This window comes from Pseudopodoces humilis, chromosome 4 (genome assembly GCF_049639895.1).
Source record: "Pseudopodoces humilis isolate 2021_Gansu_Grassland_sample_001 chromosome 4, ASM4963989v1, whole genome shotgun sequence".
In the NCBI taxonomy this organism is placed as follows: Eukaryota; Metazoa; Chordata; class Aves; order Passeriformes; family Paridae; genus Pseudopodoces; species Pseudopodoces humilis.
In genome coordinates, this window is record NC_142203.1 from 42,973,677 (window position 1) to 42,999,821 (window position 26,145).

General features: G+C 36.4%; 1 protein-coding gene across 2 annotated transcripts in view; it reads left to right on the forward strand.

Annotated features, from left to right (window-relative positions):
• PRUNE2 (prune homolog 2 with BCH domain) overlaps positions 1-26,145 on the forward strand; it is a 62,962-nt gene that overhangs the window by 17,587 nt on the left and 19,230 nt on the right. For both annotated transcript variants that reach the window (XM_088054431.1, XM_088054432.1), the window contains exons 3-8: positions 10,737-10,816; positions 11,722-11,922; positions 17,087-17,263; positions 21,455-21,557; positions 25,098-25,229; positions 25,385-25,471. In XM_088054431.1, the coding sequence (XP_087910557.1) occupies positions 10,737-10,816; positions 11,722-11,922; positions 17,087-17,263; positions 21,455-21,557; positions 25,098-25,229; positions 25,385-25,471 (780 nt within the window). The remainder of the gene's footprint in view (positions 1-10,736; positions 10,817-11,721; positions 11,923-17,086; positions 17,264-21,454; positions 21,558-25,097; positions 25,230-25,384; positions 25,472-26,145) is intronic.

Below are 26,145 nucleotides of genomic sequence, written 5' to 3' on the forward strand. Positions count from 1 at the left end.
AGCTGCAGGCCAGCATGTTTTCCAGTTTTACTGCTTCAGTAGAGCTTATGTGACCCGTTTAAGTCTTCTCTGGCTCATGTTTGGGACTTTTCCTGTATTTTTCCCATGCTGATAATTTCCCAGTATGGATGGGAATTAATTTCAGTTACCAGTTTACACCCAATATGATATTTCCATTTTAATTTTCTGGTTAAAATTCCCACTCTGCATTTTGCATTGTAACTTAAATTCCCCTACTGTTTATTACATCTCCAACAACTGCAACTTTAGGAGAGACTACAGTTTGACATTAACAACTTTTTAGAGACTTTTCTTTAGGTCACTCATAGCCAAGACAGGGAAAAGATAGCTGTTAGTTATTTTTAAGTTTGTAGTAGGTCAGTTAAGAACCTAAATTATAATAACATTGAACACTGTAAATTGAAATTATTGATACAGCAACATGGAAAAGATGGAAAGATAGACATTTGGCAGTACAGTGATACAGATGTGAGAAGAGAAAACAAAGAATTTCACAATGTTTAAGGTATTGAGGAAATAGAAGTATTTTGAGAATAGGGAATGAGATGATAAACCAGGATCAGAGAAAAGCAGTATGAGGGGAAGAAAAGATAGAAGTCATACCTTATTAAAAAAATGTTGCCATGTATCTTTTACTATCTATCAACATACTGTCTAAAAGCTGAGCTTGAAATCAGAAGATTGTTAATAAATACTAATGCTTTAATGGACAGATAAAAAGAAGCATGTACATCTTGATGTGAAGTGAATTCTTGTAATTAGCGTCTCTAAAAGTCATCATCACATTTTACCATGTGGACAAGACATACTTGACCTGTTGTAAGATGCTTTGTTAAAGCATTTCATTCCAGCCTAGTTTAGGATGGTAATAAGTACCATCATTGCTGTACATGCAACCATCTGATAAACAAATCCATTAAGCAATGCAAGAAGTTGCCAATATTACAGAGAAACTGAGTGGTAAAGAGAAATACCCACGGAAGTTCAGGTACTAGCTCAGTTTCAGAACGAGTGATTATGAATAATGGTGAAGAGCAGACTGAGGCATTTTAGCATGTTTTAATTTGGATACAAATGGGCTTGATACGGTCTGTATTTTAATAGTTGGAGGAGATTTCCCACAAGTCCAGTGGAGAACGGACAAGTCCAGTAGGGTATAATATTTAAAACTTACTAAAGATTTTTTGGCTTCTGATCATGCAGCCTCTCTCCTGTTAACTACTCTGAAGTCATTAGCATACTTCTTGAAAGTACAGATGGCTGCGCTGGATACAAGGTGCACCCTGCTTTTTCAAGTGCCTCTCATGTACCAGTTACGTAATTTGGCGCTTCAGGTATTCTGATGGTTGGTCCTGACAGAACAGTATGGCAGGAAAAAGGTCACTGTGAGCCACACAATCAGGAAGGTAAACTGGTTTAAGAGTTAGGAAAACCAAAACTGAGCTTTCTCAGGGAATAATAAATCGCTTCATGAGAGTGGAAGGTGGGAATCAGGTCCCTGGCATCTTAATAAATTTTAAAAGTTGATTATAGAAAGAAAGTATATTTTCAGTTTATACTTATGGATCTTTAGAATCAGATTGATTTAATTTCCACTTTCTCTGCTGGCATTACCACGTTGCATTTCTAATGTTTGTTCAGCAGTGGTTGTTGATTAAGAGATCATCTAGATATGTGAAACAGTATCTGTAGAATACTATAAACATCTATTAAGAGATCAGGAACATGCTTTCTAAATGCTAGTACTGCTTTGAATGTACACAGTCAGACCTTGTGATCTTTAAATACTGATGGAGGAGCACCCATCACATAAGCTCCCCAGTTTTGTGTTGTTGATTCTGGTGATTTTCCATTGTCTCAGTGAAGATGAAGGAGCATTGACCTAGGCACCTAACAGAGAACAGCCCCTGCTCTAAGGGCAAAACCCTGTGGTGGTATAAAAGTGCAATGCTAAGCAAAGAAATAGATGTTAAGACATGTTATTCTGCGTTAGAATTTGTTACTATCTGTTTTTGCACACAGAATATTGTCTTAAGAGAATGTTATTAAAATGGTAGTATTAGGAACCTAGCAGGTTCGGTCCTTCTGTTGTAAGAGCCATAGCTGGAGACAGTGCTATTATGTGGATGCGTTTTGAAAGCAGCACCATAAAGAATTGTCTCCTGTCCATATTCATGCCATGAAGTTGCTACGTAGTTTTGGAGACTCAGGGATCTGCTGCTGGCAGCATGAGCCTGGCTTGCATTTCTAAGTCCCCATTTCAGCAAGATATATAGGTGGGACTTAAATTTCCCTCGTTTTATATTAAGTTGCATTTTTATTTCATGTGGCTGAAAGTCACATATAATTGAAAAGGCTGGAGCCCTGGATCTCTTCCATAGGCCTTCCTCATCCATGGGTGTGTGCATAAGGTTGATGAAATAGCCTACTGAAATCCATTATCCTTGTTTACTTGGATTTGTCCCTTCATGGCTCTTTGCATCCTTCCCTGGCTTTACCTGCTTCTCTTGTGCTGTGACACAGGGAGGGAGCTGGCAAGGGGTCAGGACAGACAGCATGTGGCTGCCTAGCAGCAGTGAAAGCAGCAGCATATGCTTAAGAATAGCAGCTTTTGTTTTTTAACAGTCTTAAGCTCATACGAGGAGCCAGGAGAGCCTACTACTGTAACTGGCTTCCTGGAATAAAATGAGGCTTATAGTATAAGTTAAAAAAGAGGAACAAGGTAAAAGATGGAGAGATAAGCAGACACTAAACAATGCATGTGATTGGAGACTAGGAAATGTTTTAATGAAGAATGGTTAAAAATTTATTCAGTGGCTCTAAGTGAGAATTTTAACATGTTTTCAAATCTTGTGGCTATAACGTATGACTTTTCTACAGAAAGAATATTACCTCTTATTGTCATGCCTAAGTTCTTCATTCACCTCCCATGCTGAAAATGGAGCAAATGTCAGCACATGAAAACTGAAGTATTAAAAACAATGAACTTATCATATTTTTGCTAATATTTAGCAATGGCTTATTCTGTAGCTTTCGTAAGTGACATATTTTTCTGTAAAATAGGATTTTGAGCCTGTAATCTACTATGCAGCAAGTAGTATGACAATGATGAGTTAGCATTTGCACAGATGTTTGATTAATAAACGTTTTGGCTTAAACAAATCACCACAGCATTTTTTTTTTCCTTTTCATACAGATATGGGAATAGAAGTCTCATGCTATGCATAAATTATAGTGCTCAATCTATAGATTTTTCCTAAACTAATTTGTGATTAAGAGCTACAAAATAAATAGCAATCGAAACACTGTTAATTTCTAACATATGGTTGCTAAATTCAGGTCTTGGGAGGTTATTGAATTAATCCATTTTTACAAGTCACCTGTATACATATTTACACAGCTGTGAGTAAAAGTAATTACTTCTTTATAGTCTCAGAAATCCTGAAGTGGATTCTTTTCAATACACTAATTTTCTTGGTATGTGGATAGAGCTGAAGCATAATCTCTGACTGATACTGACTGAATATTGCACAGTGTATGTCAATTTGATTTGTTGCATACTCTTCTACAGTTTAGGGATCATTAATTCTGCAGAACCTAAAAAATTAGCACTGCAGTCCCTTTTATCTCTGAATAGGTATCTGCATAAATTCTTTTTTATGCCTAGAAGTTTTGTAGCAGGGGACTAGTTATAGGAAGTAATTTTGGGTTTATTGGGTGCATTTCCGAATGGTGTCTTCATCTCTTAGTGTACAATCCATTCAGGCTTTTGGGGACTAATGTTGTTGCTTTCTTTCTCTGTTTCTTCCTTTGTATTTTCATCAAAGTTTCTTCACACTAAAGCCCATTATTTTGTCAGGTGTTATTTCTGAAATTCATATATGAACACTGTTTCCTAAGGCATGTCCTTCTGGCCTGTAGACACAGTTGATACTGAAGTTTGTCCAGCATTTCTCTGACTTTGCAGAACATTGCAAAGAACTATGTAACCTGGATGATAAGCATCAAAACTCAAACACCATGTAGATTACATTAGGATTTGTTATTAGTCCAGTAGCGTTAAAGGTCTCGGAAATAACACACCTCAGTTACAGCAGTTTGTGGAGTTACATCTACAACTGGAAGATGATGGACAGACTGACTTTCTTCTCTGAGCACTCCAAGTTGTAAAAGTAGAAGGTAGACATTTGCTGTTCTTTTAAAAAATGCTGTTGTAGCAATGGTCTATAAACCTGTAATATCTTTTCTGAACAGAAATGACACAGTAATTACAAGCCACAAGTGTAGGGTCCTATGAAGGAAAGCAAAAGATGTGCTATTTGGATATAAATGCAAAATAGCAAAACAGTTTCTTTTCTAAAAATGAAATAATACATCGAGTGTTTAATTGTGATAACAGAATGGGTTTTGCCATTCTTTTATATGAGGTGAGGTGAATGTTGGAGTAGTGTCCTGGTTTTGACTGGCATAGAGTTCATTTTTTCTCAGCTGGTAAAGTGCTGTGTTTCGGGGTCAGTATGAGAACAATGTTGATGGCACACTGATGTTTTAGTTGCTGCTAAGTAACGCTTACCCTAAGTCAAGGAGAGTTTTGGTGTCTCATGCCCTGTGAGCAAGCAAGTGTGCAGGAAACATAGCAGGAACAGCTGACCCAAGCTGATCACAGACATCATGCCTGGTGTATAATCTGAGGGGTTACCCAGCAAGGGGGGGAGTGATCATGGCTCAGGGATGGAGTTTGGTATGGCTTGGTGGATGCTTAGCAATTGTATTGTTCTTCACTGAACCCCCAAGTCTAACTTTGTATTCTCCATCCAATCCCACTGGAGTGGGGAAAAGTGAATGAGTGCCTGTGAGATGCTTAGTTGCCAGCTCAGCTTAAATGGTGACTAGTAGCTACAGAGATGGTTGATAGCAAAACACCCCTTGTAAGTCATGTATTTGGAAAGAGATTTTGGCTCTAAATTTATATGCATTTCTATAATTTTAAACTGAAGATGAATGGAGCAATTAAGAAAACATTTTGTGTAAACACATCCTTGACATAAGCTGAAGTTAGTGGAGTGTTTCAATGATTGCTTTAGGTTCTTCTAAGGCTTTTAAGTGCTTCTGAATAGGAAGGAATTCTTTTTTTGTCTGAAAGAAGTTAGACATTGTCCAGGTGGGATGTGATCAAAATGATGTGAAACCCATCAGGCAGGCCAGAGATGGGTTTACACAAGATGCTGGCAAAACACTTAATCCTCCCTAATGCTAAGGCACTTTCAGAGAGAGCTGTGCTGAGAGGCAGTAGACAGGAATTACTGGATAAATGCCAAGGGCTTTTTCATACCTTCCAAGGAAAATACTCTCCTCTCATATCCAATCCCTCAAGCACTCTGTTCTATTTTCCTGGGCTCAGTACTTGCATAAGGGTGTTGTCACAGGGTGGGGATGGGAGGGGTTCAAAGGAAAAGAACTTTGTGCTGCCTGTGTGCTGCAAAAGTATCTCAATGAGTTTAAGTTCCCTTGTTTTTGTACCTAAAATTTCACTTCATGTGTTCTTCAAAACAGCTTAGTTTTTCACTGCAAGCTAGTGAGAAAGTGGCCTATCAGCAGGAATATTACTTCATTCAAAACCAGGGAATACCTGCATAATATGTGGAATATGAGAAGATTAAAAAAGTCTAAATATCCAGTCCCTAAGTAACCTATCCACTGCACTTCATGTCCCCTCTTCACATTTAGTATCCAAACCAAGCATGTATTAATATGCACAGAAGTGATTTCATCCATTCTTTACTCATTTCATCCATTTCTTTACTCATCATGTTTTGAAACTTATAAAAAAACTTTTTATGTCTTGTGAAAATTTAAGAATAAAATTATTTCTGTATGTAGAGAGAAGAGCATGGAGGAAACACTATTTACTTTTGTAGGAAAAATGCCTGGAAGTTGTGGGCTCCACTTCAGATTAAACTTCTACAATGATGAGTAAAGAAAATGGGACAATATATACATTTTGAAGTCCAGCTGGTGAATAAATTGTGGTGACCGTCACAGCTGGATTAATGTTGATCTCTTTTGCATGTTGTAGGTGTTTATTCAGAGCAGTGCATTGGAAGCATATCTTGTTTTAGACTAAAGAAATTAACTTCTTGATATGTAATAGCTGCAGAGCAACTTGGGAAACTGGTGATAGATCACAGATGACACAAGGGTGAGGCAGCACAGCCCATAGGGATTATGACATATTGCTGTGAATATTCAAAGCTGCTCTTTCCAAAATAGCAGACTGCTGCTGTACCTAGAAAAGTCAGGAAGGATAACTTTAGTTTTGAGAAATACTGATCTGAGAGGGCATTAAGAATTATTTAAAGCTTATTAATTTATTGAGCTGTAAGAATGTCTGAACCAAAAAAAAGAGCAAGAAAAACATTTCAGCCTCCAGCCTCTCCTCCTTTAGTATGAATTTGATATCTGTCTCTGATCCACCTTTGAGAAATGAGGGGTGTTTAGCTGCTTCTGAACAAGATCATAGACCTGAATATCAGAGCAAATAATCAGTAACTTGATTCCCAGTGCAGCTGATCCTTAAATGACCAGTCTGTGTACAATATAAAAGAAGTCATTTATGACACAAAAAACCTTAATTGACTTTGACTTATGTTCCAAGATCCCTTTTTTTATCAATCCAGTAAACCGTACTTGACTAGAATGGGCTTTCCAAAGTAACTTATTTCTTCAATAGGAGCATTCATTAAAAAGGGATTAAAAAAATATATATCTCTCTTAAATATTTTTGTCCACATCATCCATGTTATAAGCTGCGCCCTTATGGCAAGGCAAGGGATTTTATAAGCCAGAATTTTGAAAGCGTGTGGAGTAGTCTGTGGGAAAGGAACAGGAGATAGTTGTCTATTTTAAAGTTTCTGTGGTCTGACTTCCATTACTAGGGTTCCTGCTGAGGTCTGTTGAGAGCTTCTGCACAGCCAGAAATTACTCTGCAAGATGCTGAGCTGCTCAGCATAACATCCTCTCAAAATCCATCAGAAAATGTGAAGCTGTATCTGTAGAAAACAGTCTTCATCTATATCCTCCTTATTCTCTTACTGATGGCAATTCTGAAGCCTTTTGTTGGGGTTCAGTATCACAGACATATAATTTAAATATGATTTTAAACATGTCTGTATTGCCCATTAATTTATGACTGAAATATTGACTATGGCATATGAAAATTAAGAACTTTCACTAAACTGTATGTCTGGCAAGGAATCTTTAATGTCTTCGTGTAAAGCACAAAGGATTCCGAAAAATAAGACTAGCTCCCAAGTCAGACTTTCTCCTAATCTAATCTCTAAAAATCTTCTGAAAGGCAATAGCATTTTATGAAATTGAAGATGAAATGGAGAACCTTGTGTCAACAATGCTTTTCGTAACTGGACTTTTTAAATGCCTGCTTTGACCAAGTGCTTTTAGGAACAGAGAATCTTACTTTCCAAATTTAATAATCCAATATGAACAGTACAGATTTTTGACATTAAAAACACTGTGTCAACAAATAAAATTAGAAATTATCCAACAAATTCTGATGTTATTTAACTGTAATCCATAAGTGAAGGATATTTTTTGAGTATGCTGCTCGTAGCTGAATTTCATACGAAATTCAAACAAGTGTATCAAACACATATATCTTTTAATACCTAGAAATGTACTGTTCTTCACACCTATGATAAAAATTTTTGGTTTAACTCAGCTGCAGTGGTCTCTGCTAGTAAAAGCAGAAAAATACTTTGAGTTTTTGTTGTGAAAGTGTAAGAGGCCCTTGAAAAAGTAGCAATACCAACTCAAATACGTATGTGTTAAAAAAATAAAAAGAAGATGCCACAGGGAGAAAAGCAGTCTTGAGGTAACCCTAGAAATGCCATGATTTAGGATAATTCTGTCCTGGGCATTGCAAAAATGTTAAGCTACCCTAAATTTGTGAATTAATTACTTGTGGGAAATTGCTTTATTTCAGGTTATAATTGTCACTGTTTCTGTAGGCATAGAGTATATAAAACTCAGTTGTGCTCTTTTCATACAGAGGAAAAGATGATCTTCATTCTTAAACTTTTTTTTCTTTTTGTTTTACGCAGAGAATAGTGTCTCTTTTCAATACAGAAAGCCTGAAATTTCAATATCCTGCTGTATCTTACTATTCACACAACTTTGAATATTTCCTTCCAAATAATTTCCTCCAGTAATTTCCAAAGGTTGTGCAGTATGAAATTGCCACTTGATCTGATAAAGCTGTAAGAAATATCATAAATTAATGGTTTGAATAACCAATGTAGTAACCAAGTACCTGTAGTGGTTTTAAAGCACTAGCTAAAACATCACTAGAGAACTTACTTTCTTGCTGTGAGATATGGACTAGGAGAAGGGCAAAACAGGCTCAAAACTTAAAAGGAATAAAGAAAGTTTATTAACAAAACTACAAGAGTAAGAAACCAGAATAAAACCTCCAGAAACCCTTCTTCAAAACCACCCAACCATTCTGTTGTTTAACTGACAACATAGGGACAAAATTTGGTGGTTAAAGCAGTCCCAACTTTGCTATAGTCTTTTCATCAGTCTTTGTAGAGAAAAGGAGTCTTTTGTCATTCTATTGAAACTATCATAGTACCAAAATTCTGTTCTTCCCAACCAAAATATAAACCCTTGAGTACCCATAAGTCATCATCTGACTAGTCATAAGCTGCTTTAATTGAAGTCTTCACGGTTTTACTTTTTGAAAGCTTAATAAAATAAAATGAAATTTTATTTAATTTTATTTATTTATTTATTTAATTTTAACTTTTAAAACATAAAATCCTAATCTGAGTTTAAAAATGGGTTAGAAATACTCATACTCTCCCCATACCCTTTCCACTAAGGCTTTTTGCCTTAGCCAGCTATTACTTACAGCACTTCTTTGGAACTAGGATTTCTCTCTAGTTAATTCAGGTGAATGAATCAGTCTTCATTACTCATCTTTTATTATGGATTGTATAAAAACCCCCAAAACAAAAACAAACAAACAAACAAAAAAAAAAATCACCAAACCAAAAAAACCCACAAAGACTCTAATGATTTATTTACATTATCTATGTAAGTTGTGGTGGTATTCAGTTTTTCTGAATACAGATAATTGTAGAGAGAAGGGGGGGAAAAGGGACAATGTGTACCTCCATATTATTCATGAACAGGATACTTTGATCAAATTTCTTCACTATTCTGTTGTGCATCAAGCCTTCTTTGACAGTAATTAAACATATTCCAGAATTGATATGTTTTGTAAAAATCATTAAGCTGTTCATCTCTGTATTCATGAAAGATTTACTATACAGTACGTGGGGATAAAATCAAAATTAGTAAAATCAGGTTTTTTTGAGAGGCTTGGTTGTAAGCTGAACAGCACAAACATAAGCTGACCATAGCTTTAAACTTTGTTCTCTATGGTCTTATGGAAAAGTGGGAGTTCACTAGGTTGCTTGTCTGTATTGGGAATTTGATCTCACGGCACTTGAAATAAACATCTTTTTCAACTTTAGGCACAGTGAAGCCTTTGACAGCCCTACATATGCACATTTATATATAATTCATATGAAATTAATGAGAAATCACAGAAACTATACTCATACTTCGATACACTGATTGACCAGAGGGTCTTGTCTGGGCACAATCAAATAAGAAGGGTATTTCCTCCTCATTGGGAAAGTGAGGGCAGGAAGAAACTGTAAAAGCAATAAGCCGCACCTATTCAGATCTGTTCAGCTGAATCACTTGAATCATTCAAAACACAGTCAGCTGATGCTGTTGCAGGGAAAAGTACCAGTTCCTGGTTTCATCCCAGTTCTTTTGGTCAAAATGTAAGAATAGTCTGTTCTTCAGCCTTTGTGAAAAAGAAAAAAAGAAAACAGATTTCAGAACAGTAATGCAGAGTAAAATGCTACAAGTACTATGATAAAGTAAATGAAGCTCTCTTGAAGTAATAGTTTTGCCAGTAGTTTGGAAGCTGTTAAGGGTGCCCTGAAAATTTAAAATGTAGTTTCTTATTTGCAGTTGAACCATCCTTCAAGCAAGTATTTTGTAAAATATTTAAATAACAAGTAAGCATGAAAACAGTTCAAGTCAACTTGCTTTAAACATTTAACTACCTTTGTTGCTATTTTCACCACTTAGTGCCTTTTCCTTGTATGTATATGTGTAGGTAGGTACTTGCATATGTATGTATGTATGTTAAATGTAATTTCTTACTATCTTCCTAAAAATGGAGTCTAGGTAAGGTATTTTGCAACAATTTAGTCTTTAAAAATCTGTGATGTAGTTTTGGTTTTCACTTTTTTACTTTCTGAACTTCTTCACTGTGACACATCACCTGCATCAATATTACTGGTTTGCGTCAGAATTGCTCCAAGATACAAATGATACCAAAAAAGGGAAAACCTACTAATTTGTGCTATATAGTAACTATATATACAGTCCTGAATATACTGTTTTACAAAGAGTAGCTGAAGCTCCTTGCAGTGATGTCTTCAGTTTGCTGGATAACCAAAACCATCTTCATTTGTATAGAATGAGAAATAATGTTGTTTGCACCATCAATTTTGTAATCACATCTGAAGTGGTTATGTTGGAGGAAATTTTAGTTCCGTATAAGATCATGAGCTATATATATCTCTTTAAGAAACTACTTTGTATTTACCTCTCAGGTTGATACAAGAGGATGTGGGAATGGACATCCCCTTAGCTGAGGGTGTAATGAGTCCCAGTTCTACAGAGATGAGACCTGGTGAGAGATGCTCTTGTTCATTTTCTAAATTGTGGCATTAATTTGGTTAATTCCTGTGGCATTTAATTATGCAGTGAGAATGATCTCTGTGCTGGTAAAGAATCAGTTCAGCATTAAAAAGAAAGAAGTATTGAGTTTGCTTTATTTAGTAATTTTTCTTCTTCACTTGATAAATTATAACTACAATGTGACATTTTCTCTTTAGCATTCTTACCATGTGTTTAGTCTTGTAAAGTTTTAGTAGTTTGTATTATTTATTTTATAATTGACTTCTGTCTAAGTGAACGGAGTTAGACAGAACAACTTGAAATGTGCCATACAAGGTACAGGCAAGGAACAAAGGTATATCTAGCTCTTGTCTTGTTGAACATTGCTTCTTTTTAAGACTGATTAAGAAACTCAGAGATTTTTTTTGTTATTATATCAAGATACTATGTAGTTAAAGCTATAAATGTAAGTATTTGTAAATCAGCACTGAGTGCATAAGGAAATAAATATTTACAATGGCTTTTAACTCATACAGATTTTTCCCAGGACTTGGTAATGTCTTGATTCATAACTCAAATTATTTGTATTTTCCCTTTAAATTCTTAAATATTGTGGGTCAGAGCATGTTGAAAACCTGATTTTTGTCTGGTAATTGCAAAATAGTGAATCTGGATTTAACATAATTTAAGAGCGCTGAGCTACATTTGCTGCTCCTGTAGATTTTTTGTTTCATTTAATTGAACATTAATGCTAATATTTGTGTTTTGTGTTACATGGTCTTAAATGACATGGTAGTACTAGAATTGAACTGTGGCAGTGTGTGTAAAGGTAGTTTTTGTGTACCTGGGAGATGAATTCTATATGGAGTAGATTAAATTCTTTATCTCTTTTTTTTTGTTTTTTTCCTTTTTATTCAGAACCTCCCAATTCTCTTGATCTTAATGGTTCCCAACCCAGAAGGATAAAGCTCACTGCTCCAAACATAAATCTCTCATTGGACCAGAGTGAAGGGTCTATACTGTCTGATGATAATTTGGATACACCTGATGAAATTGACATTAATGTAGATGACCTTGACACTCCTGATGAAGCAGACTCTTTTGAATACACTGGACAAGGTAGTATTCTAAATTGTAAATGTAGAGTTCATCTCTGTTTCTTTTTTACTACTTGCATGCTCAGTTTCATGTCTTTTAGATTTTAAGTATGGTTAAAGCATTTGAGAGTTAATGCTAGGCATCCAGGTATTTTTACTGTCTGTTGTTTTTTAACCTTTACTCCTCCTGTGTAAAGTATTATCCTTCTATTTATTCAGAATGCAGAAAGAAAGAGTACAGCTGAATTAATAAAGAAAGAGCAGCTACCTGGGGAGAATGAAATTCAAAGTCCTGTCTTTGTCCAGTACCACAGGACTTGTCTGAAAACAACAGTTCAAGAAGGAGAAAGCAGCTGACCGTTGCTGTAGAGAATGCTGCAGCTAACTGCAGCTTTTTGCAGCTCTGGCCAGCTCTAGATTACAGTTACATCAGTCATATTTAGGAATAGAACTTTGTGCAAAATATGTTGGCTGCACCAAAGGTCTTGCAGTATATAAGTGAGGTAAACACAATGTGCTGAGAGGTCTTTTGTTAGGAAGAAAGGTCTGTTTTTCGTTACATTGTTTGGAAAGCTGAGATATGGAAGGTGTGTGAATGGCATAGTGAAGCTAGCTCAGGTGATGGAACAACAGAATTCCTTGTTCCACTAATTTAAATGTCCTTTCTCAGCAGGGCTAGCTGTACAGTATATAGATGCACCCTGAAGTGTACAATGGATACTTCACTCTTCCTTCACATATTAATGATTTTCTCTTATAGAAATATGATGTAGAGGTTTTACTCAGTTTACTTAGATTCATGATGTTCAAAATAGGTTGTTTCCTGTTCCTTGCTAGTACCTTACAAAATGTAAACATGTAAGAGCTGTAATCTCTGATATAAATACCCACAGATCACAAGCTGTTTCAGGGGAAAATAAGTGTGAGCATTTTACAGCCAAGAGCAGAAAGAAACTTTAAAAATGGATCAATTTAAACTGAATTTTCCCATGCATTTACTGTCCCTAATGCCAGAGAGGTTGCTGTAGCATACAAGAACAGTTGCATTATTTTAAGTGGTGTTGCCAAAGAGGCGTTACTGTGAACTCAATCATGCATGAGCATCTCTAATGTTACTTCTCATGAGGAGGCTGATTTCCTTATGGGTAGGTGCAGAGTGTAGTGATGAGTTGCTTGATTGTTAGAAGATTTTATGGTGAAGGTTAAAACTCACACACACACACACACACACACACACACACACACACACACACGGGCTCACATGCTTAGACTGTTGTGACCACCATGTGAGAGAAAAGGTCCCTTGTCTGCAGTAGAACAGGTGTTGCCTTTAAGCCCTCAAGTAATTAAATTCAACTCCAGTGATTTTGGTAGCAGTTGTATTGATGGCAGGCATTTCCTCCCAGTGGTGTATTTTCTGCTTTCTGAATGTGATGATTCTTTGGTTCTTAAAGTCGGACCAATTTCCCCAAACTCCTAAGTGAAGAGCTCAGGGTTCCTCTGGTTTTAGTGACATTTATATAGTTGTGTAGTTTTATTTTATATAGTTAATAGTTAAAACATCTTCTGCTGAGATGAGCAATGAAGAGTAGAAAATACAAAAAAAATAAAAAAAAAAATCAACATTTTATCAGAATAAGCCAGCAATAAAAGAAGCTGGCTGTATGTAACGTTAATCTGATAGCTAAGCTTATAGTCATAAAAACCAGTGCAGAATGGCTTATTTGCATGGTAAATAGCCTTTGTTATCTTTGTATTCCTGTACTCTATTAGTTGGTGTGCACTCTGATGTTACCAGCAATCTCCCACAGTTCAATGTTTCTAACTGCCAAACCCAGAAAAGTAAATACTGAGAAAAACATAGCTGCTGAGACCAGAAAGAACGGTGATTTTTGTCATGATCAGATTGTTGAAGGTTCCTTTGAAAGACAAAAGACAACTGAGAAAAGCAAGACTGTTACCATAGTTAAGGGGTCCACCTCATTACTGAAAAATGTCTCTGTATTATAGGTAATACTGAAACCCATTTTTTCAAAAGAATGGTGAAGAATCACCACAACTGCAATATGAATGAAAGACGAGAGCAGAAATACTAAATTACTTGTCTTGAACTAGCACCTGACTTGTTCAGAGATTGGTTGATCATCAGTTACATGGCGTGGGGGTTTTAATCACAAATACCATATATTCCAACATCCCCTTTACAAGCCATGCTAGTTTCTGAAATGAACTTTTTGTGATTATTGCTGTAGGTGACATAAAAATTGCATTTCTGAAAACCATGTATGAGTATCAGTGAAGGCCTGTTCTCAAATCAACACTGTTTGTAAAGTTAGAATGGTTATTATTTTTTCTGCAAATACTTATTTCCTTTCTGAATTTCACACTGGTACATCTTGCTCTGCAAAATCAACACTTCAGGCAGTAAAGGAGAGCTACTTCCATCAGGAAGAGGCAATCTGGTACCATTTCTATTAAAATAGAATTCATGTATCCAGTTTCAACATTTTAAGTTTTTTCAGGGTCTTAGTAATTTTCATCGTCTTAGGTTTCACCAGCCAAAAAAAAAGTTACCAAACCCCAAATACAATTTCAGCATTGGTCAGCCATGTACATAGCCCAGCCTGTTTATAAGCTTGTTCTGCCAGCTGTGCTTCTCAGCCTCAGTCATGTTCTTTCCACTTCACGAGGAATCGGCTGACCAGACAGTCTTCATAGGCTGTGTTGATAATCCCATCTATCTGTTCTAAAATTACCTGAGCTGCATAACAACTGTGGAAAACCTATATCCTTACAGGAATGGGCTGCCCTGCAATAGCTTGTTCAGAGTGTGTACAACTTGACTGTATGCTTGCAATTTTCATATTGCTACCAACAGTACCTTTGCAAAACTGACAACATACAAAATTGCATTAAGATACCTAGGATTGAAGGTAGTGGGGTTATGCATTTTGTAAGCTTATTCTCAGTGTCACAGAATACGTGGTATTTCAAAGCTGAATGTTATTGTGAAACATTGTGAGCATTGTGAACATTTTTCAGTTCCTCAGTATTTAATCTGCTGAGCAGCAACTGTTAAACCAATTTGAAATACTATACTTGAAAAAACCCCACTATTTGTCAGACTTTGTCTGACCTTAGATCTCCTCAAACTCACTTTATTTGGAGTTCTTAAGGCAGAAAGGCTTGCATAGTCACACTGTAGGTGCACATAGATATGTTTCTTGCTTTTCCATCTCTTTCCACCATTAATACAATTTTATTTGAGTATGTTTTTAACTCATTGGCTGGTTAGACAGTAAGGAAAGAGGTGAAATATTTGTCCTTCCTTTCAAGATTCCATCAGGCAGCAGCTAGGTAAAGTAGAGAATTGTTTATAGCCTCAGATTTCATTGCACATGAGAGAATCTGCCTCAGAGAGGGGCACCTTCTGCCAGCATAATTCCCTAATAATATTTTGTATTAGGGACAGAAAATAAACAGGCAGCAGTAGACATTCAGACTTCATTAGTCCTAGTGTAGTAATAAATATGTGCTCAACTATCTTTTTATGAAGCCTTTTTTGTGGGCTTAGAGAAACTTGGTGTTTGTAACAGATTTGGTGAAATTATTGGTAGGATTTAAAGGAGAATTCAGTTTTGTAAATTAATAGTGCATGTATGTATATGTGTCTGGAGCTTCTATGTAGATATATGTGATGTATATACTACTGTATATATCTGAATATATATATATGAATACTATCATATTCCTGATTTCATAGATAGCTTATTCAATTCTTATGATAAACTAGTGTGTTTTGAGGATCATATACTTTGATTTTGAACCACTACAAGTAGTCCAAGAAGCATTAATCAGAGAGGCACATCTGTAGATAACCCAACGCATAGAAAAGTTTGAGGACATCTATGAAACATTGTGTTCTTTAGTTCTTGTCAGTTAAAATCACTTCTTTTAGTTTATTCTTAATTCTCATAGATCTCCATAGTATTTTCAAATAGAATGCCTGCAGCTTTTTATATACACCTGTGTATGTCATGAAGTATCTCACTGTATCTTTGTTTACTGTTACCTCACTTACTGATCTGCAAGTCAAGTTCAGCTCTTATGACTGCAGAGCCAGAATAATGCTTTAGAAAGAACAGTTTACTTCAAATATGTGTCATGCATAAAATTTACAGGATCTTTACTTTGAAGGTAAATTAGTAATATGTACACAGAACCACGAGGCAAAGGTGTTTCAGCAAGGATGTTAAGAGAGGGAATTTTTTTCCCCCCTTGGAAAACACAGCATGTTGTAACAATAACTAAAGAGGGAAGTTAAATAATTCCAGCTGTGGACATAATCACTTTTCATGTCAGTTTTTCTGTAAACAGGCATTAAATTTGAAAAACTGGAATGTAGTTAAATTTATTGTTAAGAGCAATCCCATCAATGTGCAATGAAAATGAAGATTTTATTAATTACTTCCCAGTTTTTTTGAAACTAGGAGTATTCAGCAGAGAGACTTTATGGTCACTTGTCAGCCATACTGTTAGTATTTTGTGGTCATTATGTCTTCAGACTACAAGTCTATGTTCTCTCTAGGGTGCTCATAGAACAGGTCAGACTGCCTGGCTGCTCTGTACTTCACAGCAGGAGAAAATTGACATTTAATCTCAGACAATCCCAGGGGGAAGTAACTACTATGTTTATATGAGGAGTCAGCATGACTTAATCAGACAAAGATGAGTGTTCTTCACAGTTGCTGATAGTGGATGTAAAGAGATTGAAGACAAACTGGGAAAAAAGTTGAGAAGCTATAGCTCTCTGGTAATTCCTCTCTAGACAGGAAGTATTCACATGTTCACATTTATTTGACAGGGTGGGTTAGCATAGTTCTTGTACCTTCAACATAGATTTTAGAAGGCCTACCGTGCAGTAACTCTAGTGAACAGCTGCTCAGTTTTACCAGCTGGATGCAAAAATCCCTTGGTGATAATTGCCAGTTCTTTCTATGTTCATAAAGATGAGTTGTCTTAAGAAAATGGAAACTTCTTTTTTACTGACTGTCAGATGATCATATTCTGCTCTTATTTATACCAGTACTGTAAAAATGCAGTTGATTTCAGTCATCCATCTCAAATGTATGTAACAGCAAAAATATTTCACAGGAAGAGGTAATATATACAGTTCTCCTTTTCAGAAGATCGAACTGCTACTAAGGATGCTTCCCAAGAGGAGTCTGAGTCAATTCCAGAGTACACTGCTGAGGAGGAGCGAGAGGACAACAGGTTATGGAGGACAGTGGTTATTGGAGAACAAGAACAGAGAATTGATATGAAAGTCATTGAACCATACAAAAAGGTCATTTCACATGGAGGTAGGAGAAGCTGTAAGCGTTTTCTAAATTGATGTAAAAAATTAATGCTTTATTGATCATGATTTATTCTTATTTTTGTTCTGTTATCATACTGACAAGGGGAGAGAGAATTTATTTTTCAGCCTTGGCTGAAATCAGCCATGCTTTCAATTCAGTGTGGCAATGACTAGTAAGAATTTCAAATTCAAAGCTATTTTGGAAGCAGCATACTGACATATATGTGTCAGGAACAATCTGGTCACTGTAGGGTAAAACTGTCTTGAACAAGGAAAAAAGCTTTGGACCTGCAGCAAAATAAAACTTTAAAAATTTCATTTGGTGAGTTTTGACAAAACCTTTTGTGTGAGGAAGTACAATGCTTCGTGATTTGCTGAATGAAGGATGTGGTTGCGCAGATCTAAACAAGTAGAGTGGCAAAAGAAAACAGATAGTTTTCCCTGGGGCTTTCATTCATCTGACTACTTGCTTTTTTCTATTTTTCTGCCATTTATAGTTGTCAACAGCATTTCACCAGGAACTGGTTTATCGGACTTTTTACAGAATTTATTAATAACTATCAAATAACATATCAAAGGAAACATTTGAAGTAGGAAAATGGCCCCATGTGCTTGCTGTATTTTCTCATTTGCTCATCTGCTATCCAGCTTCCTCAGAGAATTCATGATTTCAGGGTTACCAGTATACTTCTGTATAAATTAATTCAAATGGTTAAGTCTTACTATATTGAAGGAAGAAAATTAAACAAGGCTTTCTAAATGCCTTTTCCTTGGTGTCTCAGGTGATTATCTTTGGATTCTGTATTTTTTGGGGGCACTCTTTGCTACCTGTTAAGCAAGGTATTAGGTTGCGTTGTTTTATTCCTGCAAAAACTGAGGCAGGCAATGTAGCATCTCAGAGGTAAGATTTATGAGTTTGTATTAGGATGCTTTTGTCACAGTGTTGTTGATCTACAGCATCACTTAAAGATACTAAAATATTAAAGTTAAAACATTTTCAGTGTTGAGCCTCCATCTGGTAAAATTACATAAATGAATGATGGTTAATTTTTACATTAAAAGCAGCTAAATGCTAGCCTACAGGTATTCATGGTGGCCAGGGTTTAACCAGAAGGTTTAACCAGAATTAATAAAGATGTTTAGGCCTGCAAGCATTTTTCCACTACAACACTACTGTCAAAGATTTATGAATGTGATGACACCTCAGACACAGTTTAGCAAACATACACAGATGGCTTAATTTAGGAAACAAACACAAAATATTTTTGGGCTTTGCTAATGTTGTTTATTTATATATTTTTGTATGCTGTAAACTAGTCAAAATACATTTGCAGTAAAAACTTGTATATTTCCTACTGAATGCTGAAGTTTATAATGGCTTTTGTGAAAAATCAATGTTTAATGTAATTAGGTGATTCGCCTCAACTCTGAGTATGCAATAATTTGAATTCAAATTTTACATGTCTGATATTTTGTTAGATCACTCAAATGTAAGATGAAGAGCATTTAGTTTTCTTTACTTTTGAAAGATGTCAATACCATTATTCATTGTAAAACAAACAGTGTCAAATATAATGATAGGTTTCAGCCTGCCGCTGCCTAAACTGGAATTTTTTCCTGATATCTAGGCAAATCAAAGTAAATTAAGGACTGGATTAAATTCTCCATTTATGAAGTGGCAGATTGAAGGCAAGGAAACAAAATAATTTTGTTGTCTACTATGGAAAACTATAGTTTCTACATTTTGGCAGCAAGGCCCATTCCATATGAAGTTCCCTTTGGCAATAATTCAGTGGAGTGTTTAGAGGGCCAGGAGTCTTCTTCAATCTCAGAATTAATACTAGGTTCTGACTAAAATTAGGCAATAGGAAGTCAAGTCAAGCATTTCTTGATGATTCAAAGATCTGCTGAACATTTCTCCCTTCCAAATGACAGATAACAGCAAATGCAGAATCTAGGTGGTATTTCCCTAAAAATAGGGAAGGGAAGAGTAGATTTGGCAGTGTAGGTTTGAGATTGTCTTTAACATATGTTGATGGAGAAATTTCTTAGATATTTTTTTTTTCTTAGGCTAAGTGAGATTCTGGGCAAATGGCTTTTACTGGCTTTCAGTGATGAATTAAAATACGCTTGTCCCGAGGGTGAACATTCCTTCTCTTCAAGCATGTGTGAGAAAAAGTGGCTTAGATTTATCTGTGGATTTTTCTTCTGTGTGTTGTTAGTTAGCATCTGCACATAATTGTTTTGCTTTCCATGAACTGCAGACTACTGTGTAATTTAGTGGATGCACCTGCCGTAATGTGCTCTTACTGCCAAGTTCCTGTGCCAGCTGGACGGATTGCTTTATGGGAGCATGATATAAAACACTTTAAATTTTTATTAAATTTATGGAAGGAAGGAAATGTTCTCCCTATTTCCCTATTTGTAAACCTGAGGGGGAGAGAAATACTGCTTTTTCCTGTTGTTGTTTTGTTGAAACCCAGCTGGCAACCAAGCCCCACGCAGTCAGTCACTCACTCACTCACTCCCACATGGTGAATCAGAAAAGTGAGTAAAGTCTTGGGTTGAGATAAGGACAGTTTAATACATAAAACAAAACCTGTGCACACAAGCAAAGCAAAACAAGGAATTAATTCACTACTTCCCAAGGACAGGCAGGTACTCAGCTATCTCCAGGAGACCAGGTCCTCATCACACAGTGACTTGCAAAGATAAAGGCCATCATTCCAAATGTCCCCTCCTACTTCCTTCTTCCCCTCCTGAGCATGATGCCATATGGTCTGGAATATCCCTGTGGTCAGCTGGGGTCAGCTGTCTTGGCTTGTCTTCCCCCTTCCAAGTTCTTGTGCATCCTTAGCCTGCTCTCTGAGTGGTGGGGGGCAGTATGAGAAGCAGAAGAGGCCTTGGTGCTTAGTGAAACTGCTCAGCAATAACAAAAACATCTCTGTATTATCAACTATTGAATTTGAATGCAAATCAAAATTACAGCCCCATACTCGCCACTCTGAACAAAATTAACTCTGTGCCAGCCAAAACCAGCCCAATTCCAAATAATCTAGCTGAATGATAGTATGTGCTGAAAACAGGACTGGAGTTCCTGCAGTTTAGTTAGGCATGGATATTGCTCTCTACTATCCAGAAAGCACTGTAAAAATCTTAAAATCTCCTTCTGGAAAGGTTGTTCAAGTGTTAGTATTATCCTTCAATTTTTGTCATGAAAACATGTTCCTGAGGGGAATTGAAGTTTCCTTCACAGATCCTATCATCTCCCTCAGTGTCAGTTTTTTTCTAAACCCACAAGGTTTCTGAGTGTTCTCTGAGTACATCTGTCTCTGCATCATTAGTGCTATCTACCTACAACCATTCTACAGCATCTTCATAAATTCCCTCCTAACTGCATGTATCCTTTAAGCAAAACTATCAATTGAAATGCAGGAGTATTTTTTATGTATTATTAATGATAAATACAGAAAATCCACAGCAGCTGCAAAGGATTCTGGAGAAGATTAACCAACATTAATCCATCATGAAAAAGAAACATTTTCTTCTGGATAATAAGCAACTGTGCTGGGCCCTGGAATGGTAGTGCTACAGCTTTGAAGATTAATAGCTATCACTGGGCAGTGATGCAGCCCAGAGAATGCCAGTATTGGACAACTGGAGTATCCAAGGTTAAAATGTAATTTACACCAAACTTGCAGCAAAGAATTTAACTGATCCCCAGGAGCTTTTAAGGGATAGTGGAGTGCAGTAATAATTGTAATGTTCTAAAGCCATTGGAGCTTCACAGGCCAGCTCCAAGACTTTGTGAAGCATAATTCAGCAATGCAGGACAACAAACCTAGGATATATTCTTTAGCCCCTTCTTCCTCAGTCTGAGATGAGCATTCAGTACATGGTTGCCATAGAGCTGCAATGAACCAGAAGTAAAGCATTAGAAGGTTTTCTTGATGGTCATTATAAAAAGTTTACTAGTAGCTGTGCCATGTCTAGTTTTTGAGGGTTTAGCTTAGCTGACTATCCTTCCTTCATGATAGTTCATACATTTTCAAACTTTTGGTATGAAGCACTTTTGTATGCTTCAGCAGTAGACATAGCAGCTTTATTACAGGACTTTGAGGTTTTGCTTTTTTTAAATTTATCCTGTTTAAGCCTCTGACAAAGGTAAAAATGCGTTTTCATTTTTTTTCCACAGGATACTATGGTGATGGTCTGAATGCTATCATTGTGTTTGCGGCATGCTTCTTGCCAGACAGCAGTCGAACTGATTACAACTATGTCATGGAAAATCTGTTCCTGTGAGTGATATGTGAGCAATGTGACAGGGTCTTTCGAGTCTGTACTCAAAATTATGCAGTGAGAGGTAACCTCTCTTTCCTTAAGAGGTAATTTTGGTTGTTAGAAGGGAAGTGACAAGGAAGATAGCAGTTTTGGATAAATTGCTCAGTGCAGTATTATTTTGTTATCTTTCTTACCTTCCCAAATTAAGGTGTATTTGTCAGGACCAAACCTGACTGTTAGTATCTCTCTAAATGTCAAGGAATTCAGTATCTTCACCTTGTTGGGGCTACAGTCTCTGCACTATTTCACTAGTGATTTCCAGCAGGGAAAGCAGGGGCTTAGACAATTTTTCACTGCTTATTGTTTATTATATGCATCCCTGAATGTATTTTTAATATATACTGTCTTGGGTTTAGGAGTTACAGGGCGTTTTCTTGACACTTGTTTTTTAAAAACAGGATAAATGGCAATTGCTGACACAAGCAGCTCTAACTGTGCTTCCTGACTCCAGCTGCTTCTGATGCAGCTAGAAGTGGCAGGGGCTAGTTAGGTAGGACACAAATTTGGCAACATAACCCCAAGTCTATCACAGGAAAATTATTTCTACTAGCCATTGGTTTGACAGCCCAAAATTTTGAAGGCAGCACTCTCCTGAAGTGGTATCAGCTACTTCCTCTTACACCTGTTAAAAAATCAATCATTCCAATGTTTTCTATGCTAAAACACAGTAAGTATTTCCTAAAGCCAGCAGGAGACCTGGCTTTTGCCATTTGCAGCTTATAAGGCACTGACCCATGTCTCTTTAATATTCCAGTCTGTGAAGATGCACTTGTTGGCAGCCAGTGCCTTTAACATTGTGTCTATGTGTGAAAATCAAGACTAGGTTTTAGTTTCTCGTCACAACAACTGATATCATTTGCCTGGTAGAGCCTCTAAGAACAAAATGTCACCTACAGTAACTGATACTCACAATGCCCAGTGATTTAGAAGAGAGAAAGGAGTTGCTACAGTGGTTTTAGCTTGATAAGTAAGGAACAAAGCTGACTGTAACCATTACTGACATTCAATAGTTGTTCTTTGTCTTCACCCAAGACCTTTGTTCAGATGGAGCTGGTGATAAAATAACTCTGCAGAGAAGGCCTTAAGAGCATTTTACATATGGCTTAAGGATATTGCCGGAGTCCATTTTATAATTTTTTTTTTATTCATTTTTTCTGGAGTGTTGGCTGTGAACTTGCAGCTTATTTTAAGGCTTGTAGACAGTTGGTTCTTTCTAAGAGAATAAGAAAAAGGAGTAAGTTCACCATTTTCTTTCCATTCTAGGTTTGTTAATTGCATGGAAATAGGGGGAGGGCAACAGTTTACTAAATATACAGTAACTGACATTTTTAAATATTTGGTAATTCTTTACTATTGAATTATATAGGGATCTGGAGAGACCTGCAAACCATTGAATCTCTTTTTTGATACATAATGTTTCTGGTTGCATATAAGCTACCTCTAGTTTCTGATTAACAACTGTCTTCAATTGTTCCTTTCCTGTCTGAATTCCTTTCACATTTCCAATTATCTTCTTCCTGTTTTTTATATTGACAAATTCTGTAAAATTGTCTTTGAAGGGTTGAATTTGGGTGAAAATGCTTGAAACAGCTTATACAGCAGTTTTTGTAGATAATGCAGAACCACATAAAAAAACACTACTGATTAATTTGTGGCTGCCTGAAAGTCAGATTAAAGCCAGTCCACAGATTAATTTTTTTTTAAATAATCTCAATTAGAAAAACTACACTTTGAAAACAAAACCAGCACTTTGCTTTCTGAGTGATTCAGTTGTTCTAGTCAATGAGAAAATTTCTGTCCATCTTTTTAAATAATGAAGAAATTGCCATTATTACCAAATAATAAGAAATTACTACATAGGTAAGGTTTACAAGGGAGCTCAGCATCCTAAAAATGGAAAATTATCTAATTCAACATGCATTGCATAAGAGCTGTTGAATGAAAGTATGTGAGCTATGAATCAAAAACTAGCAAAGATTCCTTTTTGTCATGATAGGCCTCTTAATTCTGATGAGAAATTGGCATAATTTTTCTTACTATAACAAATTAATTCATAATAAGGCACAGTTCCCTTCAGAGTTAATAAACAGACATTCTTCAGACTGTCATGTTCCATAAATGAAAGACTTGTAGTACTTTAATATGCACTTACACAGTTCTGTGTGTTTCAGTGTTTAAGTGCCTTTGAAGCACTAGATGTTCTGCCCTGTGGGAAGGGCTAATCTTATAACCTGTCAAATAGTAGCTTTGTTAAAGTAGCTATTAAATAAGCTTTATGCATCAGAATGTCCATGCAATCCCTTGCTTTCCTATATCACCATCATATATTAGACATAAACCTTCACAAATGTCAGGCAAAAGCAGGGAATGCACATCTGCAAAGGATGAGCTGTGGAATGCATTGAGGGAGTAGTGATTTGGAGGGGATTTACCAAATGCATGGAACTGGTCTAGGTAATGGCTGCCTACTTTAGCCCGGGTAAAATACCACTCTCTGTTGAGAACTAGACTTCCTAAAATTCTTTTAAAGACATTGCCTAAGGAATTTAAGGGTCAGATTAGATTGTGAGGCATGCCCATACAGCTCTGAAAGGGGCCATTATGCTTAGGGATAGAGCTGCCTTTTGTAGTGAGGCATTCAGGTTTTTAAGGTGTGACTTGTGGTTTTGCCTTTGAGTTTTTACACAGGCATGCCTTGAGGCTGGCTAGTAGAGAGAACAGTTTGAACATTCTGATAATGATCAGCTCCCAAATGAGGTAGAAACTTCTGAGTGGACTATCTGCATAGATAGTCCTAAACAAGAATTTAAAGCTATCCTCTTATTTGAATGAGTAGTGTGCTTTTCTAGGTAGGATGCATTTGGCCCCAAGAGCACTGTCTGATAATGAGTTTTGGGAGTGTCTTGCTGGAAAAATGAAGTGATGTCAGGAATTGTCTGTCCCATCAGTCAAGTTGATTGACAGGTTTTCTTGGGTCTGGGTGTCGAAGTATTTGTATTTTGCAGTCACAGACTCTGTAGCCAGAGTGTGAGGATCACAAGAAGTATAAACAGGTATCTTCTGACACTTTTTATTGTTGTATTCATCAAACTTGGTGATTAGAATAGTGAATAGAAGTTTCTCAAGAGTTAATTTCAGAAGTTTCTAGGACTTCACTTGATGCAATGTTCTCCCTTACAAAATCTTCTGATTCAATTCCTTTTTAAGAAGCAGCAAATTCACCACGGATACTTGAAGACTCACTAAACTAAACTCTTACTTTTGTATGGAAACCACATATTTTTGAAGACACATGTAGGACTGTGATTTTCTAGCTGTATATCTACAGGTACCATGGTGATCAGTGCTAAGTGTTTGCTTTTGTTTAAAGGAAGAGAAAAGCCTGTATTGTCATAAAGTGTTCAGACTGCCTTAATTTATTCCTAGTAGCCTGATTTAATTTGGGCTCAATCAGATAATGTACAATATATGTTCACTGACACCTGTATTTTTATCAGGTATGTAATCAGTACCTTAGAGCTGATGGTAGCTGAAGACTATATGATTGTCTACTTGAATGGAGCAACACCAAGAAGAAGGATGCCTGGACTGGGTTGGATGAAAAAATGTTATCAGATGATTGATCGACGGTGAGTAGTATTTTCCTGTCTGATCCGCAGCCATTATTTTGAACAGTGTCCTGTTTCTGTAACTCACCTACCTGCATGCCAAGGTTTACTGTATATGATCTTTATCTTTTGTGGGTTTTTCTGTTTTTCTAAGAAACTATTGCTTTTTTACTTAGATTACGGAAGAATTTGAAATCATTTATAATTGTTCATCCATCATGGTTTATCAGGACAATTCTGGCTGTGACACGACCTTTTATAAGGTATGTAGTAAGTACCAGTGATTTTCTATGTCCCTGAAATACATAAGCACCCTAAATCATCAAACATGGCTGTTAATCTTTCACTGACTAGAGCTCATTTTATAGATCATGTTGGGATTTTGGAAGTTGAATTTCACTTCCGTATGGTGAATTGCAGGAATAAAGTGATCTATATGAGTATCTAGTCGCAGAAATCATAGGCATGGTTTTGTAATCCTGTATCTGTATGTACTGGGAATTCAGTTAGTCTTTGTTCACAACCCAGATAAAAGACATATAGAAAAGGGAACTGCATGTAATTATAATCACCTTATTTAAAAAATTCTGGCTACCAAACCAGATTAGGCTACAGTTCTGGGTTTTTAAAATACCATTGCTGCTCATAGATGATATAAGAGGACTGCCTGCATCCTGAGGTGTTTAAATCCGTTTGGGTTCAAAAAAGATCTAATGCTGTAGAAAAGAATGGTTTGATTAGTAAAAAAAAGAAAAAAAAATTACCAGCTATAAAGACTGCAGACTTACTGTGGAAGATGGGCAAGTATGCAGTTGAAATCCTGAGATCAGGGAGAGCAGAGTAGTAGGTATAAAAAAGAGTTTCTTCAGGCAGGACAAGAAGCTTCACCTACAGAAGCCACACAGATGAGTTATGACAGTTCTCAGGGAGTTCTGCT